This window comes from Phanerochaete carnosa (assembly GCF_000300595.1).
Source record: "Phanerochaete carnosa HHB-10118-sp unplaced genomic scaffold PHACAscaffold_7, whole genome shotgun sequence".
NCBI lineage: Eukaryota > Fungi > Basidiomycota > Agaricomycetes > Polyporales > Phanerochaetaceae > Phanerochaete > Phanerochaete carnosa.
In genome coordinates this window covers 2,667,470-2,682,562 of record NW_006767634.1, presented here as the reverse complement: position 1 = coordinate 2,682,562, position 15,093 = coordinate 2,667,470, and the positions used below count along the sequence as shown (strand labels likewise).

Sequence of the window (15,093 nt, the reverse complement as noted above, 5' to 3'; positions counted from 1 at the left end):
GATCGAATGGACAGCAGATCAGACATGGGGCGACTGCAGAGGTGAGTTCTCAGGACGTCCTTTTTTGAGGTACTCTACTGATGACGATGGCACAGCCTACGACAAGCTTGGGTTCCGGTTATGCAACGTCGTCTTTGACATTCCGGCATCTGGGCATCGAATATCACGGTCGTGCTAGATTTACGAGAGATCAGTATCGAAGGAAGCTGAGGGCAGACATATCCTATCTTGAATACTAGGGTATTCGCGCAACTCTGTATTTTGTCTTCCAATACACGCAATGAATACTAGTACTATCAATACGTTCGCAGTAGATGCCTGCCTATCTTATCGGGAAGATCATTTCTGGCCATTTCCGGTCATCAGGCCGGAAATTGGATAAAATCTTTGGCTTTAGCGGTGGCTTGACCTGTCTAGATTACGGTGGCACAAAAGCTCCATTTTGAAAGTGTGAGTATCAACTGTCTTTTATTTAGAGGATTTTTTTTGAATAAACCACGGTCTATCTATGCAGAACTGAGAAGAAGCAGGCTAATCAGTAGGCGCCAGTCAGTTCGGACCTGGCGGACCGCACGGCCATGCCATGTTTGTCAGGATTCGACGCGTACGGTCACAAATTCACAATACCCCGCAGGATATGGCTTGATTTCATCTACCAGCATTGGTTCTTGAGCTTAATCTGTTGAGGAGCATTGCTCAAATGTTCTATGCAGGCCGACACTGCATATATCGAGCTTACCAGCTATTCCAACTCGGTGCTATGCAACCTGTGCTCGGGGACCGCCGCTAAATCGAGTGTCAGATGCTGTCCGCTCTCTGTTGTCTTACGTTGTCACCGCCTGATAGCAGCCACTTGACTTGCTTTGCTCCACCAGTGACCACACTGCTCGCCTCCCTCGCATACGCTGCGACGCTACAAGCACCTGAGCTCTATCCAGAATGAGCTGCAAAGACCAGACGGGTACCGGTAAGCGACTAGTATTGCTACTTTTATTTGATTGCTGAGTTATTGTACGCAGGACGGAGTCCGCTCAGGTCTGTGGGCCTATCATTTGAACATGCGACAGCGAGGCGGAACGCGGATTTAGTCTGTAGAGAGGGAAGCAGCTCCGCGAGATCTACAGGTAGCAATCGGTTTGAGCCGGTGAGTCAGGGACAGATATTATATGTTCAGGGATTTAGATTGATACTGAGACGCTAATATGACCAGCGTGTATTGACGACGTTCACACTTGGAGAGACATCCATCCGTGTCGAAGATGGTCCATGGTACACAGCTCCGACCCCTGAATCTAATACTGCCGACCTTTCTTCATTCGTCAACTGCATGGGTGTCCACCTCACAGACAACTCTCGCCGCCAGCCATATAGCGCCATGAAAGCGCGTCGCGAAGTGTGGGGAAGGATCAAGATGTCAGAGTTGGGAGTTCCTCTCGACCGTCTCTTCACATCCAATGGACAAGGCAAAGCATTCTCGCTTGTGCCGGAACCACGCTCGTCTATCCCCTTCCAGTGGGTCCACTTCGGCCCCGGCGCCATACCGAACATCCTCGCAAACACCCCCTGCACTGCACTGAACATCCCAGAGGCGCTGGATCTACTCAACGATATCCTCGGGACCAGCCACCTGCTAACTAAGCCAGGGCTGGAACGGTGCCTCGACCACTTCCTCCGCAATTCGCAAGACTTCGGCCAAGTTTATGGCTCCCTACGATGCCACTGGCGATCCAACTTCACTCGGCTGCTCTCCGACCTTGCTGAAAAACGAACGGAGGACGAAGCGACGCGGCGAAACGCCTTGGATGGCGACCATATCAGCAACTCGCAGGTGCCTCCACGGCGTGTGTGGGACCTCTACAGTAATCGTGTCTTCCCCTACTATGCCATTGATCTAGATGAGGCCTCCCACACCCTTTGGACGATATCGCACAGCTGGGTACGCGAAAGCGCTCGCACTGATGTCTGGACCCCTATCAACGGCTACGAGTGGCCCGTCTCCATTCCTAAACACAAAGACGCCAGTCTTAATCACGTTCGGGTCGAGCTCCTCAACCTCGGCGCCGAGTATGTTTGGTTGGACGTCCTGTGCTTAAGACAACGGGGATGTCCGGAGAACGAGGAGCTGAGGAAGGAGGAGTGGAAGCTCGACGTTCCCACCATTGGCTATGTGTACTCATTTCAGTACAGGCCGTGCGTCACGTATTTTAATGGGCTGGGCCTTCCTTTCGACCCGTCCCCGCGAGCACTAGCTTCCACTCGCCACTGGTGCAAACGCGTCTGGACGGTGCAAGAAGCTACCGACAATTGGTTACCTGGTGGAGCCACCGGAGCGACCTCTGAGGACACGCGGCGTTTCTTCCGAGAGCACCTCCCACGATCCATTCCACGCAAGGGTCTGCTGTTTCTAGACCACATGGCCTTCGCGGTTCAGGCGATGCGGGGGCGTCACAGCACCACAGAGCTCGATAGGGTCCACGGCCTCGCGTACATCCTGGATTGCGAGACGCTGCCGATTTATGACGAAGGGATATCACCGACGCTCGCTTGGATCGCGCTTCTCAAGCATATGAGCCCATTTTCACGATGGCGGGTCGCCTTGCGCCACGCAAAGCGTTACCCAGACGATACCTCATTACTCCCTTCGTGGCGGGACTTTATGCGATGCGGGAGGAAGGATACTGTTCATCCCTCAGATTACCTATGGAGCTACTCGGACCTGCGCCTTCTGGACCCGTCTCGCGTGCACATGCTTGAGACAGGGGCCTATTTTCATAAGGCTATTTACTTGTTTGGCCCCGTTGTTATCAATCGCGAAGGGAAAGAAGACGAGTCCGGCTATGAGAAACTCAAGCTCCAAGCTGCAGGCGCAAGCGGCGATCTCTCTTGCTATGAAATCCGAAAATGCAAGATCCGCGGTACATTTTCGCGAGACGTGAAGCACGTCATCCTGAAACTCGCCTCGGACGTCTGGGTTGTCGCGGAGGTGAATGGGGAGCAGCAGGTTGAGGGTAAGCTGGAGCTGGAGGTGATTAAGCGAGGATGCATATTTTTTCCATCGGACAAAACTCCACGCCTTCAATGGAGTACACGATGTGTCGTGTATATCTCAGAGGGGGAGGACCGACGGCGGAAAGTAGTGTTTCGCAGACCAGTCACGCTCTTTGGACAACGTTCGGGCAATACTTCTGCGTCTGATAACGCGCCCCGTCGTGCCCTGCGCGCGCACTCCCGCATACGCACCTTTTCGCGCGACCGCTTGCACCAGGCACCCAACGTCACCGCAACTGGCGCGCCATGAAGCTCCTCACCCGATCGTACCACAATGCTCTCTCGCCGCCTCTCGCCACATCTACCGTGCTTCCAATCCGTGTTGTCGAGTTGAAACACACCGCCGCCCCCTTTGCATTGGACGCAGCGTGTTTAATAATTTCTTATGCCGTTCTTTGCTTTGCCTGTACTTTTTTTTACTCGCTAGCCTATACTAGGACATGTTGTAGTACCAGGCAAAAGATGCCAACGTTCGTCTTATGGCCGCCGTCGCGAACGCTAGCTCATTCGAGCGGGACCGTTCTGCGAACTGCATGTGCGAACTAGGCATGCCACAGTGACAGATAAAACTGACTCTGGACAAGTTGCTCACCGGCACGCACTCTGCCTGCATACCCGATGAGCTCAGACTGGCCATGGGAAAAGCTGCATAGCCCGTGCCCACACAGAGACAGCTTTAGCCATGAAGCTCGAATAAGGTATGAAGCTTACTAGATAAGAAACCTGGAGATTCGAACTGCTGGACTCGACAGAGGGAGTACATATTTCGCAGACGATACAGATGCCTCAAATGGCAATTTATTTACGTGCCGCAGATCCGTCTCACATGATGCTCTACCAGCAGTGCCCGACTTACAACCTGCGGTGTCGCCGGGTGTGATGTCATACGCGGGGACACCCGTGAAGGAAGGGCGGCGGCGGTGGAGTACTAAGAGCCGGCCCGGGCCCATGGCGAGTATGTTTGCCTCCGCCACCCTCATGCTCGACGAAACCGGTGCCGCGTGGCATGCAAACATGGGCGTATTTGTATACATACATTGAATATCGTCTACAAAGATATGGAATGCTGATTTTATCAAATAAACCACTTTGCTACAGTCTCCGAGCACAACTCACATGATCCAACACCCGGTTTACTGTTGAGCGAGTAGCTTCCCACGCTCTTCCGCGAGTAGTTTTTCACGGTCCTCCGCAACTAGCCTCTCGCGCTCCTCCCAGACCTTCTTGATGGCCGGGCGCTCGAGGAGCTTCTTGTGCCACTCGGCGGTGGCGGGGAATTCCTTCTCAAAGTCAAAATTCTCGAGGAGGCGCTTTGCAGCGTAGATATTCCATCTACAGGATGCGGGGAATGTGAGCTATACTGCATCTCTTCAGCGAGCGGCGTGCACTTGCGAGAGGAAAGAGATATCCGCGACGGTCGGCCTGCCGCCGACGAGCCACTCTTGCTTCGACAGCACGCTCTCGAGCACGCCAAGCACACGCTTGATCTCATTCTGATATCGTTCCACCGCGCTCGGGACTTTCTCAGGGTGGTATAAATTGAACCAGCCGACCTGGCCAAAGTACGGACCCTGGCCGGAAGCCTGGAAGTAGAGCCACTGGAGCTGGGTGTAATACTCGTCTGTACCAGGCGCGATCGACAGCTTGTGCTTCTTGTCGTACTTGTCAACGATGTACTGAATGATTGCGTTAGACTCCCTGTTGTGTACGTGTTAGTCTGGTGGAACGCGTAGCTGAATTAAGGAGACCTACCAGACCACAAAGTCACTGTTACCATGGTCGATGACGGCGGGGATACGGCCGTTAGGATTGCACTTAATAAACTCTGGAGTTTTCTGCTCTTTCTGCCGGAAGTCGAAGTAAACGGACTCGTAAATTAGGCCGAGCTCCTCAAGGATAAAGGCGACCTTCCTATGGGTGGGAAACCGTGGCCAGTGTTGTATCACTTAAAGTCCAAAGAAGAAAAAACATACCATCCGTTTGGACCACCCTTGTGGGAGAAGAGAGTGAACTGCTTCCCGTGAGACATGGCTAGCGTGCAAGACGTAGAAGATACGTAGACGACGAGGCTCTGCGGATATGAGAAAGGTTGCTTGCTGGAGTCTCTATACCGAGTCGATAGATCCTTAGATACACCCTGCAGCTTGTGAGCATCAATGAGCGTACTTATCTCGTGAGCGTCGTCGAAGAGATCAACAGCCTGCCGGTCTGCTCTACCGAAGAAGCTTGAAGCTGAGAAACAGGCGCAGCATGTCCCGAGTCACAAGCTATGTCGCCCGCGCTCGCAGGCCCCACGTGACTATGTTGAACCGATCACGTCACGCCGTCGCCGCTTTCTCAAATAAGACATACCACGTACAGCGCTGCGCGGCATTCTTCCCCGACACCTGCGCCGTCGTGGAAGTCCTGGGGCTCTCCTGCTCTGTTGTATCGCTTGGCGCCGCCTCCGTGGTTCGCGCAAGACGTGCGTGCAGCTTCAAGTGCAGCGCGCTGCATACTCGAAGATCACCATCGAATGGATCTGTCCTTTGATCGAGTGGCAGGCTAGGACACGGTAGCTCCGGCTCCGAGCCACCAGCAGCGAGGAGAGCGATGAGAAGCTGTGCTACCGACGAGTGATACTTGCCTTTGTGCATCCTCAGTTGATCTGATGGCAGTAGAGCTTACAGAGCACAGAGGCACGTACTAACGGGTGTGGTACATTCGAGCCTCATTACGGTAGCCGAAGGATGTTACCTATTCCAAATATTGCTGGCCTTCCCATGACATGGATGATGATACGCAGCGCAACGCTCTGAGGCCCGCCGCAGCACTCATTGAGTCCAATGTCTACGATACGCTCGAATGGCTCGAGGTGCTGCGGTGCGTCCTATAGGCTTGCGCGGAGGCGGTGGCTGATAAAGCTTGGACGTATTGCGCGTGAGCAGGTGATCGTTCTGCGCCATACATTAGCCTATTAGCGCGTAGCGTTTCTGCGAACTATGTGGTCGAAGTCAGTCTGCTGCAGTCACAGATGACGCTGGCTTTGTACTAGTTATTTACCGCAGTATATTCCATTTTGATGGGCATGTACCAACCGCAAAGAGAATACGTGACCCTACACGCATGAGAAAGTTGCAGAGTCGCATCATACTGTGCAGGTTCGAATATGGATATCGAACTTATAAGATCGGTTTGCATACCATGGTTTTGATGCGTGAGCACTAGCGAAGAAGGACATAGCCTGAGTGAAGCGACTGGCCCAGGCTGGAGTCAGAAATTTTCAGAGGATTTCAAGTAGCGTGTCCAGACTGCATGTGAGATAACTCACGTTTCGTGCATTCCACCGGCGGCGGCTTCAGGCTCAGCTGCAGAAATTTCTAAGGCCGCGAGACCTTGATCACTCGATATGTCGCGCAGTGTAAGGCGCATCCATGGCTAGTAACCGGGCTGCACTTCTTGATGGACTATGACTTCCTCTGCAAGGTTCCAGGCCGCCAAGTCGGTGTGCGACCTTGGTCTGTCAGAACGCTGCAGGACAGTGCCTATGCGTGTATTCGAGGGTTGCGTCTGCCTAGCTTCGCACTGCCGGGTTCGAGGTATAGGCCTTCTTTTGGTGCTATATACAATGTCATCAGCATTCATACAGCATAGATCGGGTTCAAAAAGCGTCCGAGTCGAGAGACTGCCTTTAGAAGGGGCAGTGGCATTGCCATAGCAAGCAGTGGCTCGTTTAGTATTCCAGACTGTATGTGTGTGTACGCGCGATATCTCAACAGAATCCAGTTTTCATAACCTCGTTCAGTCGTAGACATTGCTGGAATGTCCACGTTACCGCTTTGACGGCGCACTCGGGGTTTGAATGCTTGCGATGTTCATGCGCTCTGCATGGGCCTCGGCGGTGACGCGTGACGCGTGAAGTCGTGCGGGGCGTGAACGCGCGATGATTACAGACTCGGATGGAGAAAATTCAACTTGATATGCTTGCCAGGCAGTCTGTGGTGCAAGCACCTGAGCCTGTTTGGCCGTGGTCGTCGGCGCGGGAGTGTATCAGTGGAGGCCTAGGGCAGCCTACGTGGGTTAGCTGATCCGATCACAGCGCTTGAAGCTTCAAACATCACTTAAGGTTCAACGTCGTTAATGTTGAACATTACGGGAAGCTGGACAAGATACTTGAACAGATATCTTTGATCAGTTGATACACCGTTATTTCCCCCTTACGCGCAACGTCAGCTTCGGGGTTTTCCCCCGGTGGGAGCACTGGTCGTTTCCAGCTGCTGATCAGCCAGCCACCCGACAACCCAACTCTACTCGTTCCACCACATTGCTCGCCTCTCTTGCACTTGCCGCGACGCTACAACCCCCTTAGCTTCATTTAAATGAATCCCGAGGACCAGACAGGTATCAATAAGCGGCTAGTATTGAGATTTAGCTTAATTGCTGAGCCGTTGGATGCAGGACAGAATCTGTTCAAGTCCAGCTTTGCGGGTCTGTTTAGACGTGTGACAGCGAAGCGAAACGCAGATCCGGTAAGCAAGGAGGAGAACGGGCCCAAGGAATCTGCTACAGATAGTGGCCGATCCGGGTTGGTGAGCCAAAAATGAATACACGGATATGAATTTATGCTGAGACACTGATATATAGCGTGTATTGACGACATTCACGCTTGGAGAGACAGCTATCCGTGTCGAACAGGCTCCATGGAACACGACCCAACCTGACCTTAGCACCATTGCTCTTTGTCCATTCGTAAACTCTACAGATATTCACCGCATAAGCCTCTCCTCCTGGCATATACGCTCACGTATCATCGATAAAGCGCGTCTTGAAGTGTGGGGGAGGATCAAGATGTTAGAATCGGGAGTCTCTCTCGATCGCCTCTTCGAATCCGATGGACCAGGCAAAGCATTTCCGCTTGTGCCGAAACCACGCTCCTCTGTCCCCCTCCAGTGGGCCCACGTCGGTCCTGGAGCCATACCGAACGCTCTCGTAGACACACCCTGCACTGCTATCAGCATTAAAAAACTGCTAAAACTACTCAACAACATCTTCGGGACCAGATACCCGTTAGGCAAGCCGGGCCTGGAGCGGTGCCTCGATCACTTCCTTCATTCCTCGCGAGACTTCGGCCAAGTGTACGGCTTTCTGCGACGCCACTGGAAATCCGACTTCACCCAGCTACTCCCATACATTGCTGAAAAGCAAAGGGAGGACGAAGCGACGCGGCGGGATGCCCTAGATGGCGGCTACATTAGCAACTCACGGGTGCCCCCACGGCGGGTGTGGGACCTCTACAGTAACCGCGTCCTCCCCATTTATGCCATGGGTCGAGATCGCAACTCGCGCGGGATTTCTAGCCACGTCTGGACGGTATCACATAGCTGGGTACAGGAAAGCGCTCGCATCGATGTTTGGACTCCGATCAACGGCTACGAGTGGCCCGTCTCCATGCCGAGTGGAACCACCCTTGAACACGTTCGAGTCGAGCTCCTTAACCTCGGCGCCAGGTATATTTGGTTGGACATCCTGTGTCTGAGACAGCGAGGACGTGTGGAGGACGAGGAGCAGAGGAAGGAAGAGTGGAAACTCGACGTCCCGACGATCGGCTTTGTATACTCGTTCCGAAATAGGCCGTGCGTCACGTATTTCAATGGGCTGGGCCTTCCTTTCGACCCGTCGCCGCAAGTCCTGTCTTCCGACCGCCACTGGTTTAATCGTATCTGGACGGTGCAAGAGGCCACCAACAGTTGGCTTCCTGGTGGGGCCACCGGAGTGACGTCTGCGGACACGCGGCGTTTCTTCCGAGAACACCTCCCACGATACATCCCGGAGGAGCGTGACCTGTACTTCGACCACGTCGCCTTTGCTGTTCCGGCGATGCAGGGGCGTCACTGCACCACAGAGCTCGACAGGGTCCACGGCTTGGCATACATCCTGAACTGCATGACGCTGCCGATCTACGACGAAGGGATGTCGCCGGACCTCGCTTGGACCGTGCTTCTCAAGCACATGAACTCAGTTTCACGATATCAACTTGCCTTGCGCCATGTACAGCGTCATCCGGACGATGACTCGCTGCTGCCTTCGTGGCAGGAGTTCATGCACTACGGGCGAGAGGATATCACTCGTCAGATCGGCTCTGCGCTTGGCTGGTTGCACCTGCACCTTCCGGATCCATCGCGCCTTCACATGCCCGAGGCAGGGACTTACTTCCAGGAGGCTATTGTGTCGCACGGCTCCGTTCGCATCATTCGCAAGGGGGATAAGGACGAATTCGGCCATGAGACACTCGAGCTCCAAACTCAAAGCGCAAATGGCGACATCTCGTACGATGAGATCCAAGACTGCAAAGTCTTCGGCACATTTCCACGAAGCGTGAAGTATATCATCTTGAAGCTTGCCTTGAGGGTCTGGCTTGTTGCAGAGGTAACTGGAAGGCGGCGGGTTGAGGGTAAACCAGCAACGGAAGTCATTAAGCGAGGATGTATATTTCCTCCAACGAACCAATTCCCATGCTTCCAATGGTGTAAACAGTGTATCGTGTATATTTCAGGGTAGGAAGCCAGACAGAAAAAGTAGATGTTTCGTCGGCTGCACAGATTCCTAGACAATATTTGCATAATAGCTCCGCACTTGCCCACTAGTCTAGCATATAATCGTCGCGAACAGTGGGATATACCGCTAAATTTTTCATGAATTCGTGGCTAGTAAGCATTCTATTAGCTTTGTTTTGTGGTCGCGGCGACCGGCACGAAGCTGGCCATTGTCGTCGCCTGGCTCCCGTCCATGCAGTCGACCCTTATGGCAACCCACATCGGGATGACGAAAGCGACGCACCAGCGCACCAGCGGCGGGAGGAATATACGGACCCGCTGTACACACCTTTACCGGCAGAGCCAAGGTAGCAGCCCGCGGTGCTGCCGTGCGCAATATCGTACGCGAGGGCGCTCGCAGAGAGACAGCGTCAAAGTCGTCAGCCGCTGTCGGTGTATATGACGTGCAAGTACGAAGTTACTGGAAGAGACGTTGCCGCGCAGACACAGATTATCTTCGCAAGACAACACTATGGGTGACCAGTGTGCGGGCGCCGCCATGGAGGGAAGGATGTGGTCGCCGCTCTTTCGGCGGGTCTGCTACAGCTGTCGGCCAACATCGCGCTAAACACGCCGTTGTAATCAGAGCTGGAAGTCTAGGGGGCAGATACGATGGTCAGTTCTAGTTTCTACGGTTCTCCTACCGAATTGCGCTGACGCACGCACTTGGAAGGATGCGAGCGCGGTGAATGCAGGTGGGCGAAGAGGAAAGACGACAGCGAAAATCTCCGTGCTGGTTGAAGAGCCTGTCTAATTTTTTTTACCAACACACTTTGCGCTCGAACGAATGATGAAAATATAATTTCTCTGTGAGATCATCGTGCCGGGAACCAGCTGGTCAGAACGTAGGCATTGTGCGAATCAGATGCACGAAGTGAGCGTATCAAAGTGACAAATGACAGTGAATCTGCACGTCTCACTTACCGGTATATATTCCATGCTATAGTATGCCTATTCTAACCGATGAACATTTGCGCGGTTTGTGTCCGTGTATGATCGTTATTCGTGAACTCCCGCTAAGCTGAGAATGTCAGCAACTAACAATCCAACTGGACTGAGCTACGACAAAACTGAGGAGACAGTGTCATGAATATTACATATTCCGGATGATTCTCCTGGATTCTACAATATTCTTTCACTTTCTATACACCTCTGTATATTCGTAGTATAATCTAGGTATTGAGTCTGACATGTATATAAGGAGCTCGTACTGCTCAATAACAAGCCAGACTCAAGCTGGTCTTTCCTCACCTATTTTCCTCTTGTCTGTCTCCTCAGCTTCGTTGTAGCCCAGTCCAGTTGGATTGTAGGTTGCTGACAGACAGACGAGAGGAAAGTGAGTGAGGAAAGACCAGCTCGAGTCTGGCTTGCTATTGAGCAGTACGAGCTCCTTATATACATGTCAGACTCAATACCTAGAATATACTACAAATATACAGAGATGTATAGAAAGTGAAAGAATATTGTAGAATTCAGAAGAACCATTCGAAGTATGTAGTATTCATGACAGAGAACTAGTACTCGCAGAGATTACATGTAAGTGTGAGACACTAATAGTGACTGCGAAGTAAATACTATACTCATGCAAGCATGCAAGAGCCGCACCTGCTTGATTGCATCGAGTTACGGGCATAGGTCTCCGGGCGGTGCTGCAGACGAGACCACAAGTGTATTGGCGGCGTCTGAGCTTATTTGGTTGCTGTCGTCGGCGCGGAAGTGATGTGTCATGATTTTGATGATCCGATCATGAAGGTCTCCGCAGCGCTTTCCCCGCGCTTGCCCTACTCGTTCTCGAACTGCCGTCCTGCCTCTCTCATCACCGCAGCCCTCTCGAATAGGTCGTAGCACTGGGGATGCCATACAGTGCTGCCAGTACTTCCTCCCGCAGTATGCCTTGCCCTCCCTCTGCTGCCTGCCAGATCGCCTGCGCAAAGCTGGACTCCAAGCGACGGGTCACCATCGATGTCGACACGCCCCACTTCGATTTGCTTGCCGGAGGACGCCATTAAATTCGGTCGTAACTAGGTGAGCTGCTGTGTCCAAACAAGACAAGCTCAAGAACGCTAACAGCTGGCCAGCACCCAGCGGGCCGACTACGAAGGATCCCTGTCGAGCACTCCGCACCACGCCGTCCGCCAGATTTTTTTTTCGCGCCGCTCCGCGTCCTAGCGCATTGCTTTGAACGCGTGTCAGAACCAGCATGCATTCCTGCAATAGCCCAACAGCTCACCGCTCAAGATTTTCTGCGTCATCGGGCTGCGCTCTAGGCTGTGATGCAGCGCTTTTGCAGCTGGTCGTGAGGAGATCTTTATGGGCTATTAGAGCCACAGGAGTTGTCGAGGGCCCTAGGATCTATGCTCGGTGTGACAATGTCGATGTCTAGGTCAGCATGGCTCGGTGAGTTTTGCTCATACGCTATAACCGCGTCCTTCTGATAGTGCTTTCTAGAGAAGGTTCGAGATGCATACTCAAGTGAAGACAGAACGGTCTACCGCAGGCAAGCTTCATCTGATATCTTACGAGTAAGATTTCTGGATTAGGCGGTTGAGACACGGAGGAACAGATTTGCGAAGATCGACATCGCGGACCTTCCATAAGGTCGCGCTCGTTTGCATTTGATTCAGCCGACATCCACGTCGTTTCGGGCAGGTGACGGTCTGGCCCAGCTTGACGTATTCCTGGAAGCGGCCTTGGAACAGTTCATTGGCCTACCGTTCACTCAAATGGCGGTATGAGGCACAATAATGTCCCTGCCGGGCTCCAAACAGCTGGGAGAATGGTTGGCTGGCATGACGCTGGTAAGTAGCGTCGAAGCCCGCGTATCGTTAGTCTAGTTTGCTGAGGTTTTCTCTTTCAGGGCAAGTATTCAGGCACAACATGCCTGTCGGCGTTGGCGTTTTTACTCTATCGTCCATTATGCCGAATATCAATGAAATTGCCCGGGCCAGGGACAACAGTGTCGCACGATACTTCAAGGTTCATTAAAGAGGCTACAGAGCTCGACTTCTGAGGGTACTGGAACAGCTCGAGATGCCGCGTGGGCTGCACAGGTGATGCTACACCATATGTCATGAGTCGTCGAAAACGGCGGCCTACGAGACCTGAGCACTGCGTTCGTTCATGTGTTTTCTGCGAATCATACGACGTGCAGCTCGATCTGCAGACGACGCGGCACATCAATCGACGCCTGCTGAGAGTTGTATTGAAGCCTGTCTGTAGGGGCTGATTCTGAAGGCGATCGTGTATCGAACACGATACGACTACAAGCGTGAGTTCCAAAGACGTTCTTCGAGCTATCTCCTGATAAACACCGGACAGTCTGTGGCAAGCTCGAACTCCGGCGGCTCAATGCTCTCTGTGCTCTCCGGCTCGAAATGTCGAGAGTAATCTGACAATCTCAACTCTGTTGCGAGCGCACTTACTCTTCAACGACCTGTTTTGCCATGTCGGAAGCCAGCATGACGTAGAGCATGATATTCGCTTCGGTCTACGCTAGACCGGCTAGCGCTCTAAGGTCTGCGGTCCAATTTGTTTGGTATGTGGCGCGCGTACCTTTCAACGGTATTACAAGGACGTGCTCGTCAATCCGTTCAACGCAGTTCATGCGCCGTTAGAAATTTCCCTGCTCTGCTTCAAAATGTCGTCACTACGACCGTGACTATAGGATGTCGCCCGCGCTGCATCTCGCTCTCATCAGGCGTTAGCCATCTTGTTCGCAAGCCGCTAGCACACAGCTTCTATCTAGACTTTTCCGCCATAACTCTCCCAGCCCGATATTACACACAAATGTTCGCGTCTATGCCACGGCGCGCTCAAAGTCCAGCGGCAGTGTGTATAATAGTCACACGCCGCGGCGCCAACAGCAGCCAATGCTTCTCTTCCATGCATTGGGCGATTACTATTCCGACGTCTAGCTCGTAGGTGCCACCTCACGGCGGCCATCTGTGCTTGCTTTCCGCACACAGCACTGCCACGACCCATGCTGCATCTGGGCTGAGTGAATATGTACGTCCATGGATTTGCTTGCCAGCTGCTGCTACATGCTAAGGACGGTGAATTGATCTATGTGCAGCGAAAACAAATGCAATGACCGGTAATGAAGACGAACCGGGTTCTGAGAGCAATGTCGAGCAAGGGTGATTCAGTGAGTTGACGGAAGCAATGGAGTATATGCAGGTCCTGAGATCCAGCCTAGATCGAGAAAGCGGATAGTATTCAAACTTGGAAAGAAATCTATCAAAGTTGAAGAACCTCCGTGGAACACAATTCGCCCAATTATGACTCCACTACTCTTCCTCTATTTGTCAATAAGCGATCAGTGATCTGCCTACGAGCCTCCAACATGTCTACCGAAATGGCTTGCGACCTAGGACATCTGATGGTCTGGGGAGCGATCAGGGTGGCAAAGTTGGGTATCGTGCCTGAAGAGTCTCTCTTCGTGTCTTCTGGCACGGGAAAAAAATTCTCGCTCATCCCATAACCTCGGTCTCGCATTCCCCTGCAGTGGGCTAACGTCGGCCTCAGTGTCATCCCAGCAATTCTTGCAGACAGGGACTGCGCTTCCCTGGGAATTAATGACCTGCTGAAGCTACTCAACGATGTTCTTGGGGCCAGCTACTCGCTCAAAAAGCAGGGACTGCAGGAGTGTCTCCAACACTTCCGTCGCACCTCACGAGACTTCGGCCAAGTGTACGGCTCCCTTCGTGGCCACTGGCTATTGCCCGGATTCGCTGGCGTGCTCTCTGGCCTCGTCAAAGAGCAGAAGAAAGACGAAGCGGAGCGGGAAATTGCTATGTGTAGCGGCTACATTGGGAACGCACAGGCGCTGCCCTGAAGGGTATGGGACCTCTACAGCAACCGTATCCTACCACTTTACGCTCTGTCCTCGGATAGATCAATACCTATCACCAAAGTTTGGACTGTGTCGCACAGCTGGGTACACGAGAGCGCACGCACCGACGTCTGGACCCCGATAAACGGTAACGAGTGGCCTGTCCCCCTCCCCAACGACACAACTCTCGAGCACGTCCGAGTCGAGCTACTCAACCTCGGCGCCGAGTATTCCTGGCTGGACGTTCTGTGCCTGAGACAGCGGGGACGTCCAGAAGATGAGAAGCGGAGGAAAGAGGAGTGGACACTCGACGTTCATACTATCGGCTACATATATTCCCTTGGCTTGCCGTGCATCACGTACTTCAACGGGCTCGGCCTCCTCTTCGACCCATCCCTCAAAATACTCTCTTCCGACCGCCACTGGTTCAACCGCGTCTGGACGGTGCAAGAAGCCACCGATAAATGGCTTCCCGGCGGGCTCACCGGTGTAGCGTCTGCAGACGCCCTCGTATTCTTCCGGGAGCACCTTCCGCGATCTGTCCCAGCCGAGCGCGATTGAGAGACTGACCGCTTAGCCTTTGCGGTTTCGGCTCTTCAGGGGCGTCACTGCACTACCGAGCTTGAACAGGATTCACGGCCT

The 15,093-nt window shown here is 53.1% G+C and overlaps 4 protein-coding genes across 4 annotated transcripts; 3 read left to right on the top strand and 1 right to left on the bottom strand.

Moving 5' to 3' along the window:
• The first annotated feature begins 1,190 nt into the window (after positions 1–1,190).
• On the top strand, positions 1,191–3,533 carry PHACADRAFT_260246 (uncharacterized protein). The gene has a single exon (XM_007398367.1). It carries the CDS (start codon positions 1,328–1,330, stop codon positions 3,296–3,298), a length of 1,971 nt encoding a protein of 656 aa, XP_007398429.1. The 5' UTR covers positions 1,191–1,327; the 3' UTR covers positions 3,299–3,533.
• Positions 3,534–4,181: 648 nt separating this feature from the next.
• PHACADRAFT_211405 (uncharacterized protein) lies at positions 4,182–5,304 on the bottom strand (the record flags this gene model as incomplete). The annotated part of the gene is made up of 4 exons (XM_007398366.1): positions 5,022–5,304; positions 4,801–4,959; positions 4,437–4,746; positions 4,182–4,403 (listed from the first exon to the last, which is right to left on the bottom strand). Exons 1-4 carry the CDS (start codon positions 5,075–5,077, stop codon positions 4,182–4,184), a joined length of 747 nt encoding a protein of 248 aa, XP_007398428.1. The 5' UTR covers positions 5,078–5,304.
• A 2,349-nt stretch (positions 5,305–7,653) lies between these two features.
• PHACADRAFT_260245 (uncharacterized protein) lies at positions 7,654–9,729 on the top strand. The gene has a single exon (XM_007398365.1). It carries the CDS (start codon positions 7,876–7,878, stop codon positions 9,583–9,585), a length of 1,710 nt encoding a protein of 569 aa, XP_007398427.1. The 5' UTR covers positions 7,654–7,875; the 3' UTR covers positions 9,586–9,729.
• A 4,233-nt stretch (positions 9,730–13,962) lies between these two features.
• Positions 13,963–15,012, top strand: PHACADRAFT_198168 (uncharacterized protein; the record flags this gene model as incomplete). Its single annotated transcript, XM_007398364.1, has 3 exons — positions 13,963–14,058; positions 14,125–14,414; positions 14,475–15,012. 3 exons carry the CDS (start codon positions 13,963–13,965, stop codon positions 15,010–15,012), a joined length of 924 nt encoding a protein of 307 aa, XP_007398426.1.
• Between the last annotated feature and the right edge of the window lie 81 nt (positions 15,013–15,093).